At 44.9% G+C, this 25586-nt stretch overlaps 1 protein-coding gene across 7 annotated transcripts in view; it reads right to left on the bottom strand.

Annotated features, from left to right (window-relative positions):
* The window catches only part of LOC144093509 (histone acetyltransferase KAT7-like), a 53868-nt gene that overhangs the window by 3784 nt on the left and 24498 nt on the right, over positions 1–25586 (bottom strand). For 6 of the 7 annotated variants that reach the window (XM_077626971.1, XM_077626966.1, XM_077626972.1 and 3 more), the window contains exons 9-19: positions 21736–21948; positions 20614–20696; positions 18536–18610; positions 16855–16949; positions 13820–13913; positions 12119–12361; positions 10679–10768; positions 6781–6921; positions 3541–3634; positions 2661–2807; positions 296–411 (exon numbers count right to left, since the gene is read on the bottom strand). In XM_077626971.1, coding sequence (XP_077483097.1) covers positions 296–411; positions 2661–2807; positions 3541–3634; positions 6781–6921; positions 10679–10768; positions 12119–12361; positions 13820–13913; positions 16855–16949; positions 18536–18610; positions 20614–20696; positions 21736–21948 — 1391 coding nt within the window. The remainder of the gene's footprint in view (positions 1–295; positions 412–2660; positions 2808–3540; positions 3635–6780; positions 6922–10678; positions 10769–12118; positions 12362–13819; positions 13914–16854; positions 16950–18535; positions 18611–20613; positions 20697–21735; positions 21949–25586) is intronic. The other variant, XM_077626973.1, reaches the window with a different exon arrangement.

Here is a 25586-nt window from a genome sequence, read left to right as displayed (position 1 = left end):
CGTGCCGTGCTCTATTACCACCACCAGTCACCCTTGCAAGAGACTTGAGCTCGGCTGCATGGGTGCCATCATCCCAAGTTCAAGTCTCGTGCAAGGGTGACCGGTGACGGCTATGGAGCACAGTACTGCTGCCTGGTCTTTGTCTTCCTTACCCTACAACAATCACATACAAATAGATTTATTACAGCCAAAGGCCATAGAGCTATACCAAGAGGTTTCATTCAAGGCAGGTAGCTTTGATCCACCAGAACTAAGGTGTCGGTGACCAAAAAAAGAAAGATAACAGAGCACTCACAGTGTTGACATAATTTCTGAGCACAAGGTGCTTCCCCTTCCAGTATTTCAGCATGCCGAGGAACTGCAACGTGCTGACAATGTCATATGCGCTAACTGCCGTTTCTTGGCACAGATCTGCATTGAAACAAATGGAAGGAGTCAGAATGTGCCAGTAAATCAAACACACAACAACAACTGTAGAGCTATGAATGCCACAGTTGCAGGTGCAATAACCGCAGTAAAAATAAATGCTCCAAACAGCCTGGTAAAGCTGAGGCAAGGCAACATATTGAAATAATAATACTGTAGACTCCCGTTAAGACGAACTCAGTTAAGGCGAAACCTCGGATAAGATAAACAATGAGAGACCATTTGGTTCGTTCCCCATAGGAGTCAATGTTTAAAAAACCTGGTTAATATGAACTGTTTTGCACATGATCACATTAAGATGAACTATTGCAGTAACCACGAGCACCGCTGACCCCGCGCAACGGAACCTACGGGGGCATCTGCGCGGCACTGGCAAGCGAAGGAAAAATATTCCGCGCAAAAAAGACTACCCCGACAAGAAGCAGCTTCTGCTCAACTTAGCACCATTGTGCGAAGAAGCTGTCTTGCAGTGGCGCGCCTGCAAAGAAGCTTTATTGCCGATGTGGAAAAGGCAGGGCACCTTCACTCCTGCCTGTGCGGTGCACAGAGATGCCAGATCTCTGCATCAAGCACGCATCACCAACCATGCGTTGCCCTCAGCCGACTGAAAATCCTGTAGGCGTGGAGTAGACCTGCTCGTTGACTTAGGGCTTAAACAGTTGGGAGCCAAATTTTTAACTGAAATGGCATCGCAATATGTGTTATCGAAGCATAAAGATGGCCCAATATCGGGCCTGATGCGGTAGCGGGAAGCGAGAGACGTGAAGTTCTGCCGCATTCCGCTCCGAAATCGCCGTTTCCACTCTTCAAATGCGCGAAATATATAATTTTTTAGTAACTTGAGGTCTAATTTGGCCTTGAAACTTTTTAGGCAGGTATTTAGAGTGTATAGATTACGAATATGCCATTTTTGCAAAATTGAAATTTTCACATTTTTTATCATTTCAAGACCCGCGGTGACTGATAAAGAAGGTAAATGTGAGGTAAATGTGATGTCTGGCAAAAATATGTATGGCGTGGCCTTTTAATCACTTCTTTCAAGCAAGGCCAAAAAGTGGCACACAAGCATGAGTAAAAATTGTAAGCTGATGCAATCCATACAAAGAATTGTGGTCAACTGTTTGCAAAATATTTTCACTGGGGTGCAGAAGTGCCTCCAGAGCATTCCTATTCTTCCACAGAAGATGACTTTTGTGGAATAAATTCTACAGTTATGTCTATGGCTAAGCGTGCGATAGATCACCAAAAATGTGGGCAGTATTTCACACATCCTGCGCTCAGTGATCAGGCATAGAAGAGGAGAGAGAGTAGAAGATATGTGAGCAGTGTCAAATTAATATTGCAGTCAAAATTGCAACTCATGGCCGATTTCACGGGTATACATGAAAACCTGGTTGAGAAGCCAAATAGGCATTACATGTGGACCAGCAATGATGGCTTGCACTGCAGCCTGTTGCTTTCAAGTGCTTTCAACTACACTTTATATATGCTCCTCTTCCTCAACAACGCGTTGTCTACAGCAATGGCAGTACATTTTAAAGGGGGAGCCTGGTCTTGACAAAAAAATTTTTATTAATGAAGTCACAGTTAAGAAACCTTCAGGGATACTAAGAAATGCAATAAGGGTAAAATTATCATCCTGGCTATCATAGAACTTGAGTTATAGGGTATTGAAGCTGCCACTCCAGAAACGAGAATACACACTTTTATTCGCATTTCTGAAGCGACAACTTTAAAACCCTATAACTTAAGTTCTATGATAGGCAGGAAGACAATCTTACCCTTATTGCATTTCTTAGTATCAAGCGAACCCAATGGCATACATATCAACAAGTTTTCTGCAGCAAATTTTTTTCAAAGCTCTTCACAATATACATGCATAAAGATTACATAAGTGCTTAAGAAATTGTTTTACATGAAATTAAGTGACATATTTAGAATCAGCACCCAAAAATACATGTTCCCTGAAGATTTCATAATCATTACTACATTAATAAAATTTTGTTTTCAAGACCAGGCATGTTACCAGATATGTTAATGCCATTGCATAAAGAATTCAGGAAAATGTGGGCCGCACACTGAGCAAGCACGCCCCAACCCTCTTTCTGCTTAACCATCTCCTTTTTCACCAAGTCTACTCAACATGATCTCCTGAAGAATTCAAAAACGTTTTTCAACAGCAGAGCATGTGAAAAGCCTCAGCTGCAAAAACGAAAAGAGAAAGTAAAACTGACCCTTGATGGAAAGCTCTTTGCCCTGGAAACGCCGAAGGTAGTCCAGGACCACACTCTTCCAGTAGCTTCGATATGAGATCAGCCCCAGGTCCGAGAGGGGCTTCTCTGGAGACCCCACTTTTCCTTCCACTTTGCTCAGCAGATAGCCTGCAAGGACCATTTGAATGTGCAAATAAATTCAATGCCGAAGCTGCCAGCTGCTACGGACTTTGATAGTGCCATGTCAGCAGTGTCCTGAACTCAAAAAGGCAATGAAAACTTCATCATATTCCCACTTATTCATAACCCACTGAAGGCACCCCATACTTGCTCTTGCACTGCTCACCAGTACACAGCATGAGAAGAGGTCCTTGTCCACAACTGCAATGTTTGCACTGAATGCTACGTACTTGCTGCAACAAAGGCTAGTGTGATAGGAGGCAAAAGGAGAGATTATGCAGTGCATTAAATGCAAGTCTCGTGAGTGTCGCACATTCCCAGCATTGCATTCTCCGGCTTTCCCAACCTTGAAACTTTCTAGCTCCTCTCCTCTCGTGTTTCACAGATAGCACCGTTCAAATGAAAACAGATTTTCAGTCCGGACAACTTTTGCAAGCATATCTATTGAAGAGCTGGCAGATGTGCGTGTTGCTACTGTCACAATCAAAACTTCAGGAAGCTGTAGTTCATTTGAGGGGGAGGAATTCCAACTTTATAAAATAAAAAAAAAGATGACGGCAGCGCTAGGATCATGTGAATTATGCAAACAGGGCAGCCAATGCTTGCATTACAAAACTTAATACAAAATGGCAGCACCAGAGCTCAAATGAAGCAAAGGAAAAAAAAAAACTAAAATTGTTGAGATAGAAGGCTATCATTAGTATTTGCGCCTAGGACTCACTGAAGTCGATGAGCATTCTTCCGTAGCCCTGCCGCTGGTAGGGTGGCAACGTCAGGATGCAGGACACGTTGTAGTTAAGGAACGAGTTCTTCTCCTGATACAAAAGAAAAGAGCGAAAAGAAAAACATTAAAATAAAGACTGAAGAATCTCTGCAAGAACATACTCAAAGAGAAAAATACACAAGACAACTATGTAGAAGAAGCCTGCAAGAAATGAAGTCACAAAAAAAGAACAGTGGCTTAGCTCGGCTATGCGAGGATATATGTAGCGAAAGCAAGTGCGAAACTCCCCAGTTGGCCTTGTTCACATATTCCAAAACGTATGAAGCACAGGCATAAACATCCAGTATGACCTGTAGGTCCATGTTTGATTTCAGCACCGAGGCTATCCAAGGATTGAAGGGGTCGCATCACTCTTACACCTATTCTTTAGGCTAACGGCACGTTGTTCTTCGGTTTCTTGAGCCGGCCGCTGAAGTCTCTTGGTCGTATTCCATCGTTCATCACGGGCCGTCTTCAGTGAAGCAGAACTAGAGTCTCTCCTCCGGCTGCTGTCGCTGCTGCTAGCGGTCGAGACAACGGACGTTAAACGTGCCTGTCCCGCGGCGGCATATTCACGACGGTGTTTAGCCAGTCGTTCGGCGCGCTGTTCTTCTCTTTCCTGGGCGATTCGTTTCCTCTTCATCTCGTTCCGCTGTCGATTCCAATCCTTCTCCAGCTTATCAGAATTGTCGCCGTCCATACTGTCGCCTCAACTGTGGTTGCGACGCACGCCAGCTCTCCTTTTCAATCCTCAGACATCTTATCACGCATGCGACGCAGCTGTCGAAGCGAGCGGAGGCGAGCGCAACGATGAGGAACCCGGTGTCACGTCCTACCAAACGGCCGCGGCGGCGAGCGGCGCAGTGTGACGTCATGGCAGATGGCACGGCGAGCGCGCGAAGCACAGTAATCTTCCGCGGCGAGGCGCGCGTTGTGACATCACGTACGTCGATAAAGTACCACCACGGCGAAATCGCGAGTTTGCGGCCAATAAAGCTTTCGCTTTAAAACGCCAATGCCTAACAGTGTTCCATGTGGGCCACACAAAACTGAAGCCTCAATATCAATGCGATTTTCTAGCTTTTGGTAAGGAGGGTAACGGTAGCTGCTCATCATGCAAATCCACCGTGTATTTGTGCTACTACCCACCTGTTAATCAAATCTTGAAGGGTCAGCTGATGGCACCACCAGTGTATAATGAAAATCAGAAAAGGCCTCTCTGATTAAAGGGACATGAAATTATTTTGATGGTTGTATTCTAGTGCAACCGATCTGCAGAGGGGGCTTTGATTATTCCAGGCAAATTTGAAGGCTCTGAATGAACCCTATAATTTACTAATAATTAAAAAGAATGCTTCTAAGAGTAGCTCGCAAGCGATTTGGGTGACACTTCACCACACATTCTTAGCTGCCCCTGCCTCAATGACATCAGTGGGCAGTAGGGCCTGCCTTCCCATTGGGTGTGCCCAGGTAGCATGAGTGGGAGGTGCAGAGAGACGCAGTCCTGACCCGTTTTCATTTTTTTTTTGTGCCGTGTTGCATCGGTGTATTCGAGTTGAGCGGGGCAAGGAGGAGCATCATTTTTAATTGCCGATATCTCCAGTGTTAATGAAACTAGATTAAAAATTTTCACGGTGCTGTGATCGCTTGTGCACTTTTCCTAACCATTTCATGGTTCCATTAAGGAACAAATAGCACACAAAGTGATTTCATTAATACCCTATTATTTGCCTCCTGCATCTATGTCACTGAGGTCTGCACACACCTGCTCTGCTCCTAAGGATGGCATGTAAATTTAAAAACAGCAAAATAAAATTATCCAGGACAAAATACAGTCAAACCTTGCTATAATGAACAAGTAAACAATAAATAGTTTGATAGAGCAGAACAAAGATGTGGCAATTTGCAATCCTTGAAGGTGCATCAGAATGTGGAGAGTGCAGGCTGCAATAGCAGCTGAAATCGATCAACTTACTTATTCTGTGACCTCGCAAATTTTTGTAAGAAGTCACATCTAGCTGAGGGGGCTGCAATCTGTGTGTGATGTGCACATGAAATCGTCAAGGGATTTTTGAATGCGGCGCGTCGACAGTGGTGCACCGGACAGTGGAGCGCTGCGCGTGCCAGCCCAGCGTTGTGCATGCACGCGTGCGAATGGTGTGTGCGAGGCGACGCTGACGAAGAGCGCGGCGAGCACGAGGAGTGGAGAGCTGACGTGTCAGAAAACCGAGGTGTGAAGGGAGACAGCGCAGTGGAGGTCGTGTCATTCAAGCATGGAGGTGGCAGCCATCGAACGTTGGGTCCGTGCTGCCGTGACCTCCCTTGGATCACCGACGCAAGCCTACTGCGTTCCTCGCAAGCGCGGAGGTGGCAGCCGATGGACTGAGGGTCTGTGCTACCGTAAGGCACTCTTGAATAGCCTGCTTGAAGCCTCCGGCATTTCGCGACGCTGTCGACGAGACCTGGCTACGGTTTTCCTGCCGCTGCCAAGTTCTTCAGGCTGTTGACTGGACACCACCGGCGTCTTCCTGCAGTTTTCTTCGCTCCTAATACCACCTGGCTCTCTTTCGCCACTTCCATCGACACAACGCCATCGACACGTCGCGGTTAATCAATCAGCGTTCTGTCCTGTCTACAAGGCATCCCCGCTTCACCTGGGACGCTCAGTAACCGAGTGAACTCTTTCCTTAATTCTGTAGTGTTGTACACCTGTTGAGTGTGTATTTTTCTTGTTTTTGTTTCTGCATCTTACTGGCCCTTTTCCTTTATATTATAAATACGGCTTTGTTTTGTTTTGTTTGATCTCTTGTTCGAACTTGTTTTAAGATAGTAAGACCTGAGTGCTTGCGTAAATAGTGGCAGAATGTAAAAGTATGCAGGACAAAAGAATTCATAACAAGGCACTATTTTCATCATAAGGAGTCTCACAAACGCCTGTGTATGCCTGCCTGATAGCTTCTACTGCAGCGCCAACATAGTCTCAGATTGAGTTTAGTAAAGGCAATGCGTGTACCTGACATACACTGCATGTGAACGACAAACTGCCATAAACATGAAAAAGAGGCATGCACAGTGATAAAACACTGGACTCAAGGTCAATCATTTCCATCAGTGTTGTCCAGCTATCTAGCAATGGGGCATATTTAAAGGCAGGTAGAAAACACAGAGCATAAACAGGCGTGTAGGAACCATGCTTACCTTTGAGAAGTATCCCACGATGTGGCACCCTTCTGAGTCAGCGTCAGTCATAACGTAGAACAGAAATGGCTCAACATCAAAGTAAAGGGTCTTGTGGTCAAGAAAAAGCTTGGCAAGCAGGCACAGGTTCTGGCAGTAAGCCTGTGACATGGAAAGAAGGCAGGTCATGATCAGTGGCAGAACTGATACTGATTGGCATTTAAGCTAACAAACTGATTTATATATAGAGTTCAAAGGTGCACGAACGGACAAGGTAAAAAATTTTAATTAATGCAGTTCGAATTAATGACCTTTCACTGTGTGAAATCTTTACAACCAGTGGTCTCACTTTAATTTTCCTCTCCAGCTTGTACTTGCTGAAAATGGAGACTGCAAAATAATGCTCAGAGGTGCAGTACTGCAGTGAAGCCTTGGTAACCAAAAGGTCAAGGTGGTAAAATGTCAGTTAACACAAAGCGAAGTTCTAACCAAAAGAGGCCACTCCACACAGTGGGGCAAATATTCCTCACCACCTGACATTACGTCGCCATCAATCACAGATACTCATTATCACTGCCACACAACCGTGCGAACTCATGTAGCAGTTAAAAGTATATGGAAACCTTTTCATCTGAGTCACCTCATCCTAAACAACCAAAAGCAAAGCAGCAAAGAGTCAAGAAAGCATACAGCTATGTTGACAGCATTAGCAAAGTAAACATAGAAATAGTCTTGAAAGCAAGGACTGCACAATCACAACAAAATGCTTCACAGACCTGCCTTTTTCATCACGGCACCGGTAATAACTGCAATATCACTTATCAATAGCTTACGTAATTCACAAATCACAAACAATAAAGTAGCAACCATGGGGTCAATGTCTGCTGTAATTTCAACCTAAGCTACAGTTAGCCCATTTTAAACGTCACTGAAAGCAACATGGTGCCAGGCAACCATCAAATCACCCAATGTCCATGTCAGGCCCTGCCAGATCTCTGCCTCATCACCAGTGCAGGAAGCTGCTTCTGCTAGCTGGCTCAACAATGCTACCAAAGCAATGTCCTTTAACATGCCTAGAGACAATAAAAACTGAGAAATCTTGAACACGCAGGAAATACAGCAATTTACTTAAGAATGATTAAAGTAAAGGCAGTGAAGACCTGAATAGTTTAAATCAAGATGGGATCAACAGCAAGTGGTGGACTTTCGTTTGAAGAGTGCAGCCATGTTTTCTGGAAAATATTCAGAATGGGTCCAGATGACATACCGTATTTACACGATTTTAATTCAACCTATATTTTTTTAATTTGAAAGTCCTAAGTGGGAGGGAAGTCGACTTACAATCGACACCAAAGCATGGCACCATAAATAAAGCCGAGACAAACGAGATATCAGGGATGCCAGGAATGCTACAGCGTGGTTGCAATTTTATGTTTGCTCACAGCTCTACTGAGTAGCATTCGGCTATTGTGCGTGCTTGTTAGAAAGGGTTTTTCCTTTTTTTTTTTTACTGCCAACTGCACACTCGGAGCTCAATGGAGTGTTGGTAGTTGATGGAGGGACCACTGTTCCTATCGTGGCGGCACTGCGGCCCCGCCACTCGGAACAGCAGTGTTTCAGGGGATTGTCGGTAGCTGATGGAAGAGCCTCACGCGTAGTTTTTTGTTGGATCTGTTTGATGCATTTGACTACTGCCGGCCACATTTTACCGGTTTCTAATGTAGTGCTTCGCCAATCGTTACTTGCGCTCCAGGTCCGGTAAGCGTCTGATGCTCGTTTACCGCTACATTCAAGATGGCTGTCATTCTTTATGCCAAAGAAACGAACAACTGCGCGCCAGGCCACAAGTTCGTCATCTCGAAACAGGTGGTACAGGCAGGTGTGGCGGATGCAGAGAGGCAAAATCTTCAGCTGTTCCACGCAATGTCGTGGTGCGGTTGTTAGCGAAGCGTGGGATTTCGTGGGACAACGACGTGCTGTGGTTGTTTGCGAAGTGGGGGATTTCGGTGGACAATGTTAGAATGACGTGCTGTGGGAACGCAGCAGTGACGATGATGGCAGCGCTAGTGAGGACAATGGCACAAGTGTGGACGAGTAGTTCAGTGGCTAATACATTTTCAGTTTGGAATGTGCCCATGGGCACGCCCTTATTTTTTTTCCTTTTTTGTGACGTGATATGGGGGGGTCGACTTGCATTCAAGCAAACTTAGTCATGTAAATATGGTACCTCATCGGATGTACATGCTTAAACACCGTGCAGTGCTGATGAAAGGATAACTCCCGCTCAAAATATCACCAGTTTCAGGCCCTCTGTACTCCAACCACAGCGCACTATTCTTGCTACAATGTATTATTCACGTCCTTAATCATCATCGTAACAATGCCCACTGCAGAACCAAGGCCTCTCCCACAGCTCTCTAATTAACCCTGTTCTGTGCTAGCAACGGCCACCCTTTACTTCCTTAGACTTTGTCACAGCATGTACACCACATCAGTGTTTTGTACATTCCGTTAGAAAGTATTTGTGTGTTATGGCTGGCTGGAATCCTTGGAATCATTGTATGGTAGCAGGTAACACATCAATACAACAGCAATAACAGCTGTCCCGTTCGGGTTAATGGTTTCACTCCTTGAATTATTGGGGATTTTCACTTGGCGATCACATGCAACTCTAAGTATCAGGTCATATTAATGGTCAAATAACATTAGGTAGCTCAAGCCATTGAGATTCTAATGTACTACCCCCAAAAGAAAGACATCCATGTGCTGCAAGCACAAAAAGGAAATCAAAAAATAAAAACCTCATTTACACATTTACAGTAGAACACCGCTGTTACGTTCGCGGACGTTTTCCTGGCCGCTATGTTCTTGTGAGTCATTCTCGTCCATGCTCCCATCGAAACCCATGAAATAAAGATTTAGCTGTTATGTTGCAACTGCTGCAGCCTTCCCGCATGCTACATCGCGAATGTCACCTCACGATAGTGCTTAACCACATGCCTGCATTTTGACAGCCGACGTTTAGCAGATGCGGAACAGCGATGCCGGACCACCGGCAAAAGCGTCACTTGGTCGCCACCATGTTCAGCGGCTTCCGGCGCGTTGCACCCATGCCGACACCACCGAGCACACTTAAAGGCGCCGTTAATTGTGTTGTGGCTGCTGCTGCAGTTTCATCACTGGTACCACACGAGTGCGAACGACCAAAGGCGCGATAACGAAACTATGCCATGGCAAACGCAGAGCGGGTACCGCTGCACGAGATACAAATGCACAGGTTGGCTCCGAGGCATGTTTCTGTCATCCATGTTTGCTTTGTCGCCTTCAGTTTAAAAATGCAAATTCTAGGTTCTAGTAGACACTTATCGTGTAGGATTAAAGCAGCTGCCGCAAAAACAGAGCAGAAGAGTGCATGCATGTCCAGACTTCGCCTGCTTCGCGTGGCTTCCCTTTTCACTGCTGCCTCGTTTCCACCAGCGGCTGCTCGGGCAGACGGAGAGCCATCGCAGGGCATCTAGGATATTCTGTGCACGCGAACGATCGCGAGATGCACAGGGGCTTGCAAATCCCAGAAAAGCATGCTGCCCTTACTAGAAGCAAAAAAAAAAAAATGACGTGGCAGACAACTATGCAATTTTTTTCACGTGCATTTCCCATGTACATCGCTCGGCTAGTGGGTTTTTTTGCGGACCTGTGAAAAACGTAACTGAAGGTTCTAGTGTATTAAGTAGCCTGTCAGATTTTCCAATAAGATTTAACCACTAGATCTCCATGCAAACGTTCACTGCTCTGAAACCCTTTCAAGGATGCTAACCACAAATACATGTGAGGATTCCACCACATGCACGCATGGGCACAGGGCAGCAGCACCCTTCTCCTAGCAATGGTGTTGCTGGCACCAAAGAGAATGAATGCACACCTTGTTCTTGGCGCCATCCACCTCAAAGAAAGAGATATTGCCCTTCCGGTAGATCTCATCTCCGGGAGGATGCCGCCACACACACTTAGCCTGAAGAGAAAAAAAAGGGGGGCCATTAAAAAAAAAACTGCTCATACACACCTCAAACGCTGCATACAACTGCTGCAGAAAAGCATTCACAACAAATGCACACAGAACCTCCTGAATTCTATTAAGGCTACCCCTTATTCTTTGTCTACTACTTCTATGTCTTCGTTAATCTTCCCATTTTTTCATAACAGGACTCCTGGATTACATAATTACCTAGCTTTACATGTCATGGTACGCAGGACTAGATGCTATTAATTTCACCACAGTCCCCCTCACAGTAGAGATCTTACCAAGGGCTACTTTTATACAAAGCATGCGACACCTGCACTGATCTGGCATGAGCGAGATATATTACGAAAAACAGGGAAGTTTTATTTGGCTCCTAGTACATGTGATGACACTACTGAATGAAGGTACTACTACATGCAAGGCAACAAATAAAAAACCAGCCAAAAGCAGAATTTCTGAAAAAAAAAACACTGTTTTTAAAGCTCATAATAAAACATATCAAGTGCTGCTGCCGTACTGAACCATGTAGAGTTAAGAAACTATCCCAGTTCCTGCTAAGCCACTAAACCCCAATTATGAAGACTAATGCCACTGCTACAGTTATTCCTTAACAGTGGGCACTTGAATGCCTAGTTAAACAAAAGAGCATGCATTTCAACATACATGCTGCAGTGATGCTATCATGTCACTAAGAATTTCAGCTTTCACTCAGTAGTGAGAAGACATACATAAAAGAGAAGGGCACTTTAAAAAATCTATCTTTAATACTTTCCTCTATTACACTGCAGGAACACAGTCAATTTTCTGTCAAGTTTAGCATTCACATCTCGGCTGATATTTTTTTTTTTTACATTCCTTGCTTTCCTCTGCAAGTGCAAATTAAAGGAAGAAAAGGGGTTGCAGGCAGTGGTACACAGCTGATTTTGAAAATGCACAAAAACAGGACACAGCATGCACACAAACACCAATGCATGATGCACAGTCTTTGCCAAAATTAAAGAGCCCAAGGGATTTGGTTCTAGGCTGTGCAGTGAGGCTCCCGCAACGTCTGTGGAAATCCTATGTTTTGGAGGGGTGAGCAAGAGGGTTCCTCTCACTTTCAAAAGATTTGGAACACTAGCAATGCACAACTTGGCCCACAATGAAACCCTTCGGGCTTTTTACTTTTCACAAGGGGCGCCCACATGTGTTCTTTCACTTGCTCACAGCGTTGTATTTCAGACACACCTCTTTTATGCAGCCAGCTCTTTCACAGTCTGTGAGCCCAGTCAAAGAGTAAGCACACTGCACTCAAAACCGTAAGATCACTGACAAAGCAAGGTGCTCTGTTCAACTACTCACGGTGTGCCGGCGCAGAATGGTGGGGCTTCCCATGTACTTGAGGCAGAACTGGCACAGATAGAGTTTGGGCAACGCCTGGTACTCCTCAGGGTAAGGCGAGCTGTACCACACGTCCATCTCGTACCGGCCCATCTCCAGTACTCGGATGCCCTGGTGATGGTGGTGGTGGTGCTGCCGGCCGTGGCCGCTGCTGGACGCCCGCGAGGGAGGCGGCGACACCAGTGTCGTTGCTCGCTGGATCTCCTGCACGATGCATGCACAGCCTCTCAATCAGGGCAACCAACCTATACTACAGCTGCTAGCCTGTACAGTACACAGTGGAGGGGACGGGGGTAGTGGGGGTAGGCAAGATGAAATAACCGTCTCCGTCAGGGTAGGCACCCGGACTATGCCATGTGAGGAAAGAATTAAAGAGAGGGTGCAGAGAAGGAGAGAAATAAAGAGTCACTTTAGTGGAGGGCTGTGCACTGACTTCAACTACCTTGGGTTCTTTAACGTGCACCAACATTGCATAGCATATGGGCAGCACAGTATACACGTAGTTTCCTTCAGAGTGCTTAATGCCCACTTCACGCCAGACAGTGGGTAAATGGACTAGGTACAATATAAAAATACTCTAACTCCCAAGAATCCAAGACCAGTCTGTGCATTCAAAGCCAAGCACCATAACACGAAACCACACTGTCTAAGAGAATATGCGTCATATGAGCACGTTGACTAGTGCTGCGAGAATCAAAATGAAATGGCGGTTATAGAGGTCGGTCAACACATCACATAGCACAAGCAGACACATTTCCATTTCATAATGTTAAGTGTGTAGCATGAAAAACTTTTGAATGACTGGAGATATCAGAACTAGCTTTAATGCGATTTTCAAAACTAATATCGTGTATCAAAGTTAAAAAACCTTGATGACACATGCAACACACACTGAAAGACAGTAGTACAAACTTGTGTTGTACACACCATGTTCGCAGAAAATATGTGTGGCTGGGCCAACCACAACTCTCTCCGCATATGTTTGCTGCTAAATGGTGCCTCTTAGCAAAAGCCTCCACATCAAAGCTTCTCAATAAGGCTTAGCCTGCTAAGTGGGTAACACTGACCATCAAGTTAACCTCTGATGGTCCTTCAAAGGAAATAACAGTGAAGGAGGGAATGGTGCATCAGGGATGAACAGTGCAGCATGAGCTGCTAGCAAGAAACAAACGAGAAATAAGGTGCCCTTACCAGAGCAAGATTAATGAAGGATTACGATTAGCAAAGGATTAAAAGAATTACGGCTAGCCGATGGCCCTACAGCTCTCCTGTGTTGAACCCTTGACAACATCATTTTTGCTGGGACATTTAAACTGCATTTGCATTTCAGTAATTCGAGCCCTACAGAATGCAAGATGGCCATGAGCCTGGAATTGCTACCATATATACAACATTATAGAAAATGATCAGCTTGTCAGAAACTGCATCTCAATTGTAATGTCGAGCTGTAACAATGCAGACCAACACAAAAAGCATGCAAGGTTATAAATGCGCCCTCGTAAATACTGAAAAAGCACAGGTGCTCTAAAGAACAGTGCAGGAACAGGTGGCTGGTGAACTCTGAATAAATTGCACTTGACAATGCAGTACTGGGTTGTTGAGGGATGCCAACTGATCACGAAGCCTGTTAGGTGAGCATTAAAAAGTCTGCCTGACGCTCACCATTTCCTCAGCTGCTCTGGCTTGGGCTTCCCGGAACATATCCAGATCGTAGAGAGGAGTCAGGCTGCTCAAGTCAGGCTCACGATCACAGTTCCTAATTGTCACATGCAAAAAAAAAAAAACATCAAAGTGAGCATTTCCCAAAGTCAACATGTTAATGCCACCACCAGCTTATATTGAGTAACCAGACAACAATCCACAAAGCCAAAAGAGGTGCCTGCAGAGGCAAAACCATGCAAAATGTCAAGGTTCCTGTTCCTGTGCTACACTTTCCCAAGGCAACAATAGTAAAATGAATGATTAGACTTGCTTTAAAATGTGCCCACATGCTTGAAAGCACCAAATAAGTGCCCCAGGGTAGAACCACAACTGTGGTTCGCACCACAACTGCAAACTGGGTATGGTAAAACAGGTGTACGTGGCTGGTTGTCTTTCTGAACATTACCAAACTCTGCTATAGTGCTATTGTAGTACACTAATGGCTTTGAGCCACATGTGATACCATCATTCCATGCCAGTGCATAAATTTTCGTGCTTTCGCAGGGTCTACTTAGCCTGGACCACTGCAATTTTTCACCAATATGTAGGCTTGTGTGAATATTCGATATTTTCGAATAGTTGAACGAATAATGGGCTATTCGATATTCGCTTCGATTCGAATTTTATTATTGGGAAATTTCAAAGTATTCGGCTCGAACGAATAGCCACACGTGAGAGGGAGAAGGCGTTTTCGGAAGTTTCGGTTTTGGATCAAGTATTCCTTTTCCCATTCCAATCCAAACCAAACCAAGCCAGAAAAACAGAACTATACTGAGAACAAAGGCGTACAAAAACGCATCTCGTCGGCGTGGTGGTGTGGTCGATTGCGTTTAGTGGGCGACTCTGTCTCTGCCGCGGCAGGCATTTGATCAAACCCAGCCGCCTTGCACCACTCCAAAGAGCACCATGGAGGACTTGCATGCGGCCAGCAATCCGATTTGGAACTTTTTTATAAAGATTCCACCGGGAACCGAAGCTCGATGTCTTAAATGCAAGGCAGCCCTGAAGACCCCGACAAGTACGACAACAACCCTAGCAACGCATTTAAAGAGACAACACGACTTACACAAGGACTACCAAGAGAAGCAGGACGCAAGCAAAAGGCCATCCAAGCTCAAGGGGGCAAGCAAGGCAAGTGGTCAACAGCCATCCATAGCCGACAGTTTCAAGCCGAAAATGAAAGCGTTGGCCCCAAAAGCCCAACAGATGACAAAAATGATAGCTCGCTTCGTAGCTCGTGGTATGCACCCCTACAACATTGTCGAAGAACCGGGTTTCCTCGACATGATGAAATTCGCTATGCCGGATTATGCCGTGCCGTCTCGGACAACGTTCTCAAGAGCCATTATTCCGGACCTCTACGCATCAAGCAAAGAGAAGGGGAAAAAGAAGTTCGGGGACATTTTTGCAAGCGAAGTGGAGTCGCTTCCAATCACAACTGATGGTTGGACATCACGGGCAAATGACAGCTACGTTTGTGTAACTTGTCACGTCATGGACTGTGACTTCGTGCATCACGTGCTTGCATTGGCTTGCATGGAGATGACAGACTCTCACACTGCAGAATACCTGGAGCTATTTATCGCAGGTGTCATCGAGGAGTAAGAACTTCCTGCCCACGATACTGTGCTGATCTTTGTCGTTATAGGCAATGGAAGGAACTTTACTTCTGCAGTAGCGCGGTCGTCCAGGAGTGGTGTGCAGTGTTTTGGACACACCCTTCAGTTGTGTGTAAGTGATGCCAAAAGAGAAGTGTCAGGGTTTTTGCAGCTCTGTGCTAAGACCAGAGCGATTGTGGCTAGATACAAACGGAGTGCCAAGGCCCAGACGGTTTCAGGAAATTCAGAGAAACATGCAGCTGGACCCTCTCGAGGTTATACAAGATGTCCCGACGCGATGGAACAGTGAGCATGCTATGATGGCCAGGCTCGTGAAGCTCTGTACGGTCATCACTGTAGAACTTTCAGGATCTGATGCAGTTAAAAACTTGAATGCAAGTGAGTGGAAGCTTATGAATGCAGCAATGCAAGTCTTGAAGCCACTTGACCATGCCCCAACTGAACTGTCTGGGGACAGATATCTCACGCTGTCACAAGTTATTCTCTGTTGCAGTGTACCGAGGTGGTTCTAGCTTAACATGTTTCCGAAGGTGGTCAGGCAGCATTGCTTGCCTCAAGCCTTTTGCGTAGCATCAAGACGAGGTTCCCTGATATCAAGGTGTCACGCCTTCCTGCATTGGCAATGTTGGTTGATCCTAGATACAAAGATGTCTGTTATGCTGAACGACCCGCAAAGCAATGGGCGTTCACTCTACTCACAACAGCAGCAGAAGAGATTGTGCCAGTTGATCAACATGGTACAGCAACAAGTGAGAACAGCACCTGCTCTGCAGACCCATCAGGGGACTCTGTGTGGAGTGCTGTTACACACTTCAGTTTGCGTGCACATCATCAGCCAAGCCGTACGACCTCGGATGAGGTTGCTGGGTACTTGAAGGCCCCGTTCTTTCTCGGTCCGAAGACCCCCTTGTGCGGTGGAAAAGCATGGGCAGCCACCTTTACCCAACCCTGGTTGCAGCAGCCCGTAGGTATCCTTCGATACCAGCTACCTAGACAAGAAGTGAATGGCTTTTTTCGACTGCAGGAGCCGTTGTAAGCTGCAGAAGGGAGCACCTCAAACCCCAGCATGTGGAACAGCTAGTGTTTTTGCCCTAAAATTTGTAGATTTTTGCAAATAACCAAGTTGTTTACTTTCCTTGAATAAATCCCAGACCTTAGCCTTCGGCCGTTTTTTTCCTTTACTTGCTGCTATCCGAAGTATTCGCTTCGAAATTATTCTAGAAGAATTATTAATCGCTTCGAATTCGCTTCAAACCAAAAAAGCACTATTCGCACAAGCCTACCAACATGTTTTCACCAGGAATGCTACAAGACATTTAGACAGTTTCGAACATTTTCTTCCCCATTTACCACTGCCCCCTGCCAACATCCACTCACAGTATTCCCCTGGAACGAGTCCTCGGTGACAGCTTTTCCCTCCGCTGCTCCAGCAGCTTCTGGTAGCGCTCCTTCTGCTCAGGTGTTTGCACAGCCTACAAGCACACAGTTGATCGCCAATCACCGGTCAATCATTAGGGGGTCAATAGTTAATTCATGCATTCAAAGTAACCCAGAAAAAAGCCGGAGACTCATAGTGAATGTACTATGCATGAAAACAGTTTTTGGTATGGGGCTAGCTGACACTACATTTATGGTGTCACGAAGATGCATCATGAACAGAATAAGGGGGAAAAAAAAAAAAGAGAAGCATGAACTTGAAATTCAGCTTGCTTACTCTAAGCAACTCAAAAACATAGGAACACAACAACAGTGAGCACTGTTGCATTCAATATAACCTGCAACACACCAGATGTGGTAGTAGCTCAGTAATCAAGGCAGTCGTGCTGGAAATTGATACAGCTAGCCAGTGATGCAAAAACAAAGTGCTAAACTGAATTTTTGTGCGAGTTGAGTTGTGGGTGTGAGATGGTTTACTACAAAGCGTAAACAGCAGTAGGTTCCTACTGGAAGAGTTGCAAGTCACACTGAGCGCAATAGTACATGCAAGCACATGTAGCAACAAGTGCTAGCTGCCCTGACAGAATTCTGCAGCTGCTCTCTCCTTCTAGCTTTCTAGTTTAATATCTAGGGCCCTTCATAGGCACTTCAGCTTTACACTTTTTGAAATTTAAGAGGATAGAAATCAGGTGCTACATTTTAGATAACAATTGGAAGACAACCAATTTTTCTTCGAACCACTCTGCAATTTAATTGGTTTGGCAATGACAAGAATTAAATAGTGGCCTTCAATTTCCTGTATGACAAAATACTTTACAAACAAGCCTGATGGTTGCACCTGGAGGGAGGCCCATCTTTCTTGTTACTTCAATGTAGCAGCTGTCACTTCTGATGCACAGAATTAGCACTGGCTATCTGTAAGTGCAACTTAAGAAACAATGCTGCCAATAAAACAATAAGTCTGTATCACCCTCGAGTGAATGTCCAGTTTGAGTGACAAGTGTTAAAACAGGCCTTTAATTATCATGAATTCACAGGAAGTAGCTTTCTGAAACTGGTTATGCTAGCTGTTAGTTTGCCAGTTCTTTTTATGCTGAGAAACTACATTTTTAAGAAGGTAACTTTTGGTAAAGAACCAGGTATAATAACCGAATTGTATTAAATTTGTTTGGGGGGTAACCAAAGAGAAAAATTAGATTTTACCTAAAAGAAGGGTCATGTCTTTATCTAGAGAGCAACACAGTCACTAGATTGTAGAGCACATTGTATTCTTCAGGATATTTTTTTTCTGAAAAGCTAGCTCAACATTCTTCCATTAGCCACACTGAGCTGGTACAGGTACCACATTGCCATTTTTTCAACTAACCTATAAAAATGAGTTGCTTCAATGTTGTCCAGGAAAACGCTTGGTGCAGACAAAAAAGCTTCAAAGGAGGCTTCGGGGCAAAAGCCAAATTACTCCCTGAGACACAGTTTGCAGGGGCTTGTTGACCTGAGAGCTAAACATCTTTCGTTCTTGAAAGAATGGGGCACCTACAGCCTTTCTCTGCCACGCATTTTCTAATCACTGGTTTACTTTCCATTCAGGGCTTAGTCAAATCGTAAAGCAGACTGCACTCACAGGCTTCTTCATTGACAACCGGTTAATCTGCTGCTGACGTTCGGCCTTCTTCTTGGTTCTCGCCTTGTACTGCTCCTGCACAGAACGAAGCATAAGAAAGAATGTGTGGACAAGTAAACCAACAAAACAAAGGAAAGCACAAAGGCGCAGCAAAATATTCGACTTCTAAAGGCTGTCATGCATGATGACCTCAACCAGGGACTTTTCCTCTAGGTACTCCGCGTTCCCAGCACTGAGAGGCACTGAAGCTCAGCACAATGCTGTTTGAGCACTCTAAATGGAATACAAAATACAACTTCCACATCATGCTGACATAGACAAAGCTGCCGCACCCCAAACGCGCAAGAAGAATTCTCAACGGTGCCAGTGACTTATCTGCCAGTGCCAGGGCACTAAACTCTCTACAAATTTCTTCTGAATAAGATACACACATAAGGTGCTTTTAACGTGTATTACTGTGTCGCACAGTCAGCAGCTGCCAGAAAAGCATTTGGCTGCACCAACACCCAGATAACCCCGATTGCAAATTGTGAACTGAGGCTTCCTCTTCCCTAATATTCACTAATAAAGTTCACTTCAATTCACTTTTACAAATGCAAGTAGTTGATGCTGTAACTGCAACACTGTAAGCAACTACACAGCGTTACACTAGCACAGCATATTTACTGCCTCTGGGGCCCTGCGGAAAGGACTCAAGCAAAAAAAAAAAAAATTCACTTGTAACGAGGCACACAGAGCTCAACTCCCGTCAGCTAAATAATGCTGTAACTCAAGAATACCTCAGTAATGAGTAGGATCAGGAAAACAAAAAGAGAGACGCCAGCTAACATCACCAAACACTAATAATGCACACAATCAATCAAATAGAAATAAATCAGTTTCCTGAAATCACGACTACTGATCCGGAGTTCCCGGGTTCGAACCCGACCGCGGCGGCTGCGTTTTTATGGAGGAAAAACGCTAAGGCGCCCGTGTGCTGTGCGATGTCAGTGCACATTAAAGATCCCCAGGTGGTCGAAATTATTCCGGAGCCCTCCACTACGGCACCTCTCTCTTCCTCTCTTCTTTCACTCCCTCCTTTACCCTTCCCTTACGGAGCGGTTCAGGTGTCCAACGATATATGAGACAGATACTGTGCCATTTCCTTTCCCCCCAAAACCAATTATTATTATTATTAAATCACTGTTTTCAGTCACAGATGCTGGAAAGAAACCCCTTACTGTTTTGCTTACACAAACCTAATTAGTAAAATCAAAAATGACAAATTCGACTTGCAATACACTTTCCATTGCACACATGGTGCAAAGAGCTAGAAGTACAAAGAGCTAAAAGACCAAACGTCACTACCAATACATTGCATCTACTTGGGAACAGTACAAATGACAAGCACCCAAAAAGAACGGGTACAAACACTAACAGTCAAAGAATACCTTGGCATTAAGACAAGCACAGAAAAAAAAATCACAGCAATGCAGGAAACACATCTCTTATAATATACATTGCTTCTGAAAGCTTCAGCTTCAAGCACCAAACTTACAGTGACATTGTATGCCTTCTAGGACTTCTGAAACGGCCAAAGGGACATATTAGTGTTTCCACATGCACTAAGAAGTTCGAGAACTTAAATTAGACTCTGTTTACGGGACATTACTCTGTAGAAAAATTTTTCACATCATGCTTAGTTTATAACCACTGTTCTCTGACATGCATACAAATTTAACCAAGAGTCTTGTTTTGTTTAGCATGTAAAAAGATAAGTGCTAGCAGTGTTTCTTCGTGTAATGAAATCATGACAAGCAATACACTTTTCACTGTTTTCCACACAATGCAAACAGAGAATGAAATTTCTTTGCATTTGTGATAGGGCCTATTCAAAACTCATTGACTCTGAAGATGATCTGCCATTAAGGAACTGCAAATCTTCCTTGCTAATCGCACAATTCCATTAAAAGAAGCACAATATTGCAAAGATGGATGCTATCCTACAACTGTTAATGCGCTCTAGCTGTTAACGCACTACAACTATTAGGGTCCCTCATGGGACGCACAGCAGGGAAGCATGCCAATATGGCACATACCTCACAGTCTGCAGCCGTGGTGTTGTGGTACAGTGGACAGCACTCGAGCGTGGCGTGCGATGGAAACCTGCCACTCAGGTGGCCTGGGCAAACAGTGGCGGTCCACAAGAAGACAGATACACCTCGTGGAATGCCAAACTGAGGGGGGGGAGCTACAGCTACGCAAAATATTGTACTAGTTCTTCAGGCAGCACAACTGCCCACACATAACAAAAATGGATCACTCTCCCTGTTCCATGACCCTTCCTTCAGAGAACCTTCAACTAACAGACCTGCATGCAATGTTTTTGTAAGTCTAAGGTATATATGCCAGACAAGTTAAAGCACGCCACAGGCAGATTTAGTGATTTGCCACTTTTTTCTTCTTTTTTTTCAATGCTCAAGGTTAGATTATAGAGCACAGAATCCAGAGGTGGCTACCACTAGTGCTTGGAGTTGGTTTTTATCCCATAGTTGCAATTAGTGTTTCATGCTGGCTTAAACTAAGTTGGTGACCAACAATGCGGCAACAAAGCACAACTACTTTACTGCCGGCTATAACGGCAGCCACAATACATTTGGAGTTTACAGTACTAAAATAACAGCTCAAATGCACTGCAAACTAGCAGCATGCCACTAAACTTGCAGAGAACCCTCGCATCCAATTGTGTTCTGTAAAACAGCACAAGAATGACACATTTGATTATTGACATTGGGGGCCACAGTTTCACATGAAAAGAACTAGATAACTTCGGCCTGCTGACATTTTGTAGGAGGTTAAAGGAGTCCCAGATGGTGTAGATTTGCTTTATGGTATTCTGCCATAACCACAAAATGCAGTGTGTGCATTTCGAAATTCCATTATACACTGCAAGTACACAGGATATTTTCGTTAAAGTTAGAGGCGATGCCATCTCTTAATGCTGTACGAAGCAATATTTTTGCACTGCTCTGACATTCGATAAGATGTGAGTGAGTGATACAGAAGAAAACTTTTGAATTATGATTGACATTGTGCTTCAAGGTACCTAAATGCTTTGAATGCTTGTTATGACTTCTAGCATGCCATTATCACTACACATGGTACTAGTAAGCAGTCATCTATCCAAAGCAAAATCACACATATTATCTACTACTACTGACCTTTGGAATCACACCCAGCGAGGGTGCAGTGGGGTTCATCCCCTTCCCTGGGAGACTGGCCGTTGGCAGCAGGCATTTCACGCAGAATGCTTCGTGCACCTCCCCTGCCGTTCTTGACTGGCAGGCGACCCTTAGTGGCACGGCGCCGTGGAGTGCTCTCAGGGATTGTTACCGCCGGCAGCTCGGCGACAGAATCCTTGCTGCCTGTTTTACCTGCACGCAACAGTGCACACTTTCATGCTTGAGGCGTCCGAACAAAAAAACAGACTCAACAAAAACAGAAAACAACACAAATAAGGTCAAATGCACAAGATTCAGCCCTTCAGTCTAATGCAATGATGAACACACAGCAGTTTTGTTTACACTAACTACTAACATCCCTTCAAAACAGTGATGGCAGGGTGAGAGAACTTTTGAAAAAAAAAAAAAAAAATTCTTATGAAAGAAAAGTTTCTTGTTCTTTTATTTCTAGACATAGAACCACGCACAGTGTATTGACCCTTAATAAACATAACAATCATTCCGGCCAGCATTCAGAGTGCGATGTGCAAAAAAAAAATGATTTAGTAGGCATTGTTGACACAGACCCAGCGCCTGTGTTGTGTTCTTGCTTCGTCCTGTGTCAGCACTGCTTCTACCATGATCTTAACCAACAAGCCCAACCCTCTACCCTTCTGAGCTTCATTTCTTCTGCATCGGGCCCTTTTACTTAAGTCGGTCTTCCCGCTCTCCACAACGCTTCCCTCTGTACAACGCTGCTTGTGCAGCGCCTGAGTTGTGTTCTTGCTTTGTCCTGTGTCAGCGCTGTTTCTGCCATGATGTGCAAGTAGTGAATTTTCAGTTCAAAGCGAATATGAAGTGAACAGTTCTTTTGTTTCAACAGTTTCGAAGCAAAGCGAGTATTTTCACATCGAAGCAAACAATTTTGTGACCTGAAACATAGTAATAATAAAAGAAAGACACCACCCATTACAGCTCAACAGCACACGCCAAAACACGTGGTTTGCAGAGTTCACCAAGGCAACTTAAATAAAAAGATGAAACAAATACATAAATGCTTTCAAACTTGCGTTAGCCAATGTTCCAACAGCAGCAAGCCAAAGTGCACTAGGGCATCACAGTCTCAAGCCCTTACCATGCGAATCTATATGCTACTGTTTTAAATAAAAATGTTGCCGATAGATTTTTCGGAAGCTGAAATTTCGGACGTGCTGCACTTGATGTCACAATTTCTCTGTCCTCATTTGAGCAGCATATGGTCACTTGACTGCACAGCGCAGGCGTGATCACGCGCTCGTACCACCGCCAGAGAAGGCTATGACCCGAGTTGTCCAATATATGAAAGCCAAAAGATGGCAGCGAGGGCACCACACACGCATCGGAAGTGGCACATAGCATGCCACCATATACCAATCAGAGGACACGAAACCTGCAACTTCTGTGATGGGTCTTTGTGTAGGCCAACCTTTCAACGGTGTGTGTTGCGCTGCTCCGGAGGGAGGCACATTATCTGGGATAGGAAACTTTCATATACACCATTGTCCAGCCACTACAGACATCAGCACCAATTTCTCCCATAAATGCAGGAAGGAAGGAAACTGTAGCACCGTATCGTTGTCACGACAACGGTATCCAGCAGAAAAAATTTCACCTTCGAGCAGGGTTCAAACCACTGCCGGCGAAAATGAGCACCTTTGTATCCTGATGCCTCAGACAATTCAGCCACCACCGTTGCCTACTGCGCTATGAGCGTGTGCAGGAATCATTCAATAGGTGCGCTGAAGTAACTGAAACCATCCGAAGTTTCCTACCCCTGCCGTTCTCAGCATGGGCCAGCATGAGGTGCGGGATATGAGCATGCATTCTTGCACCACCAGGTGCGCCACTGGTTAGGTTTATGCAATTTACCGCTTCAAAGCGACTCAGGCTATGAGGGATGCTGTAGTGGAGGGGTCCAGATAATTTTAACCCCGTGGGGTTCTTTTAACGTGCACTGATATCGCACAGCACACGGGCCTCTAGCATTTCGGCTCCATCGAAATGCGGCCGCCGCGGCGGAAAGCGCTAACCGTCTACTGCAGGAACGGACACACACACACAAACGACGCTGAAGCGAAGCCTTCGAGGGAGCAGACGAAGTTCGTCTGTCGCCCACCTCCGCAGACACATGCATCTAAATCAGGAGGCTATATACCGCAGCAGACATAGGACAGACGGAGATGACGACACAGGGCAGCCTCCTGATGTCTCACCAACTGGCCTACACATCTACCCTCCTAAATTGCATCTAAATACTTGGCGCCGAATGCATTCCTGGGCTTTCCTTGTACGCCGAACGCAACAAATGAAACGTTGAGAATGTTGAAAGATATGACATCCTAAGAAAAATTGCAGTAAATAAAACAACAAAGCAAGAAGGCCTGTGTGCATGCGATACAATGCGGAGTGAGATTGTCTTCTAAATATACTGCAAAAGAAAAAAAAGAACGAAACTACATTAGCATCATAAAGTGATGTAAATCGCAATGAATGCCGACGTGCAGGATGAATAAAAGAGCCGCCAGAAGCAATAATTTCGGATATTATGTGAAAGCATTTTCCTTCCTTTAGAGCTGTTTGGCTCATAGTTAAAGGCTGATTATTGATCTTAGCACAGCACAAATGTGGCAGCACAAAACGCTACACGGAACGAGTGCTAAGGAGCGAAGATACAGCGATAGTCTCGCCTGCCTTTTTGTACTGCCCCATGTGTTACACTAGAAGGTAATTCGCACCCTGTGAAAGCATGCTCCTTCTGGAGATTGCCCCGGCATGTGCCATTATCCCAGCATGCAGCATCCTAATTTTTTGTTTGTCTCGGCGTGAGCTGCATCTTCAATTGAACTGCATGTGTATATGGCGTATGCGGAAAACATTTTTTTAGCCATTGGAAAGTAAATAACGACACAGGTGAAGAAAAGTTTTATAGAAATGCATTGCCAGTTTGAAAATTTACTATAATAAGCATATTGATGTGCGAGGAGCTTATCTTGCGGTCAACAACCTCAGAGTCCGCGAAAATCGTGGGGTACGTGTTTGTGGCTAACACTAGTATATCTCACAAACGCTTTCCGTATTCATCGAAATCTTAATTGTGTAAATCTTTATAAAAATGCTAAACTGCACCAAATACAGCCAGATGCAGATTATATAGAATGCATCTACTTTTTCTCCCACGTTTTGCTTGGCGGTAGAGACACTGAATAATATAAGTTAAGCAACGCTGCCTCGTTTTTGCTACATGCATCCTAAATGCAACCGCCCGTGATACCATGAAGCAATTTTAAAAGCTTGGGTCTTTATATAATACTGTCTCCGGCTATTTCTTAATGTAAATTATAGTTTAATTCCACAATTAAAGTGCAAACAGAGGCGATACACCATAAAAATATCTTTGCACACATGCAACGTGTTGCTGCAAGGAAAGGTATAGTTTTGTTTTCTTCCTAGTCTTTCATTATTTCGTGGTGGCAGGTAATTCTCGCTGCTAAAATGCTGTGCATAAAGCAGCTGCAGCTGCTTTGTGCACGGCAAGACGATCGTAGTGCGCTGTCGCGCTGCTGCAAGATGGCCCGAAAGCTGATGCGCTTTCAAGTCCGGTCGACTACAGCACCGCCGCATCTTTCTACCGCTCGAGGCCCACGCCGGCGGAGGCGGCCGTGCCACCAGAAACATTCTAGTTCACTATATCGAAGTTAAGGCTGATCAAAGCACTTCGCGGCGGCAGCTTTCTCATCATGGTACTTGAAATAGCTGCCGTTTCACCTATCTAATTTCAATTGTCATCTAATTTTTTATCCGATTTCAAGCGC

This window comes from Amblyomma americanum, chromosome 6 (genome assembly GCF_052857255.1).
Source record: "Amblyomma americanum isolate KBUSLIRL-KWMA chromosome 6, ASM5285725v1, whole genome shotgun sequence".
NCBI lineage: Eukaryota > Metazoa > Arthropoda > Arachnida > Ixodida > Ixodidae > Amblyomma > Amblyomma americanum.
The sequence above is the reverse complement of the archived record's forward strand: the minus strand, read 5'-3'. Positions and strand labels throughout refer to the sequence as shown.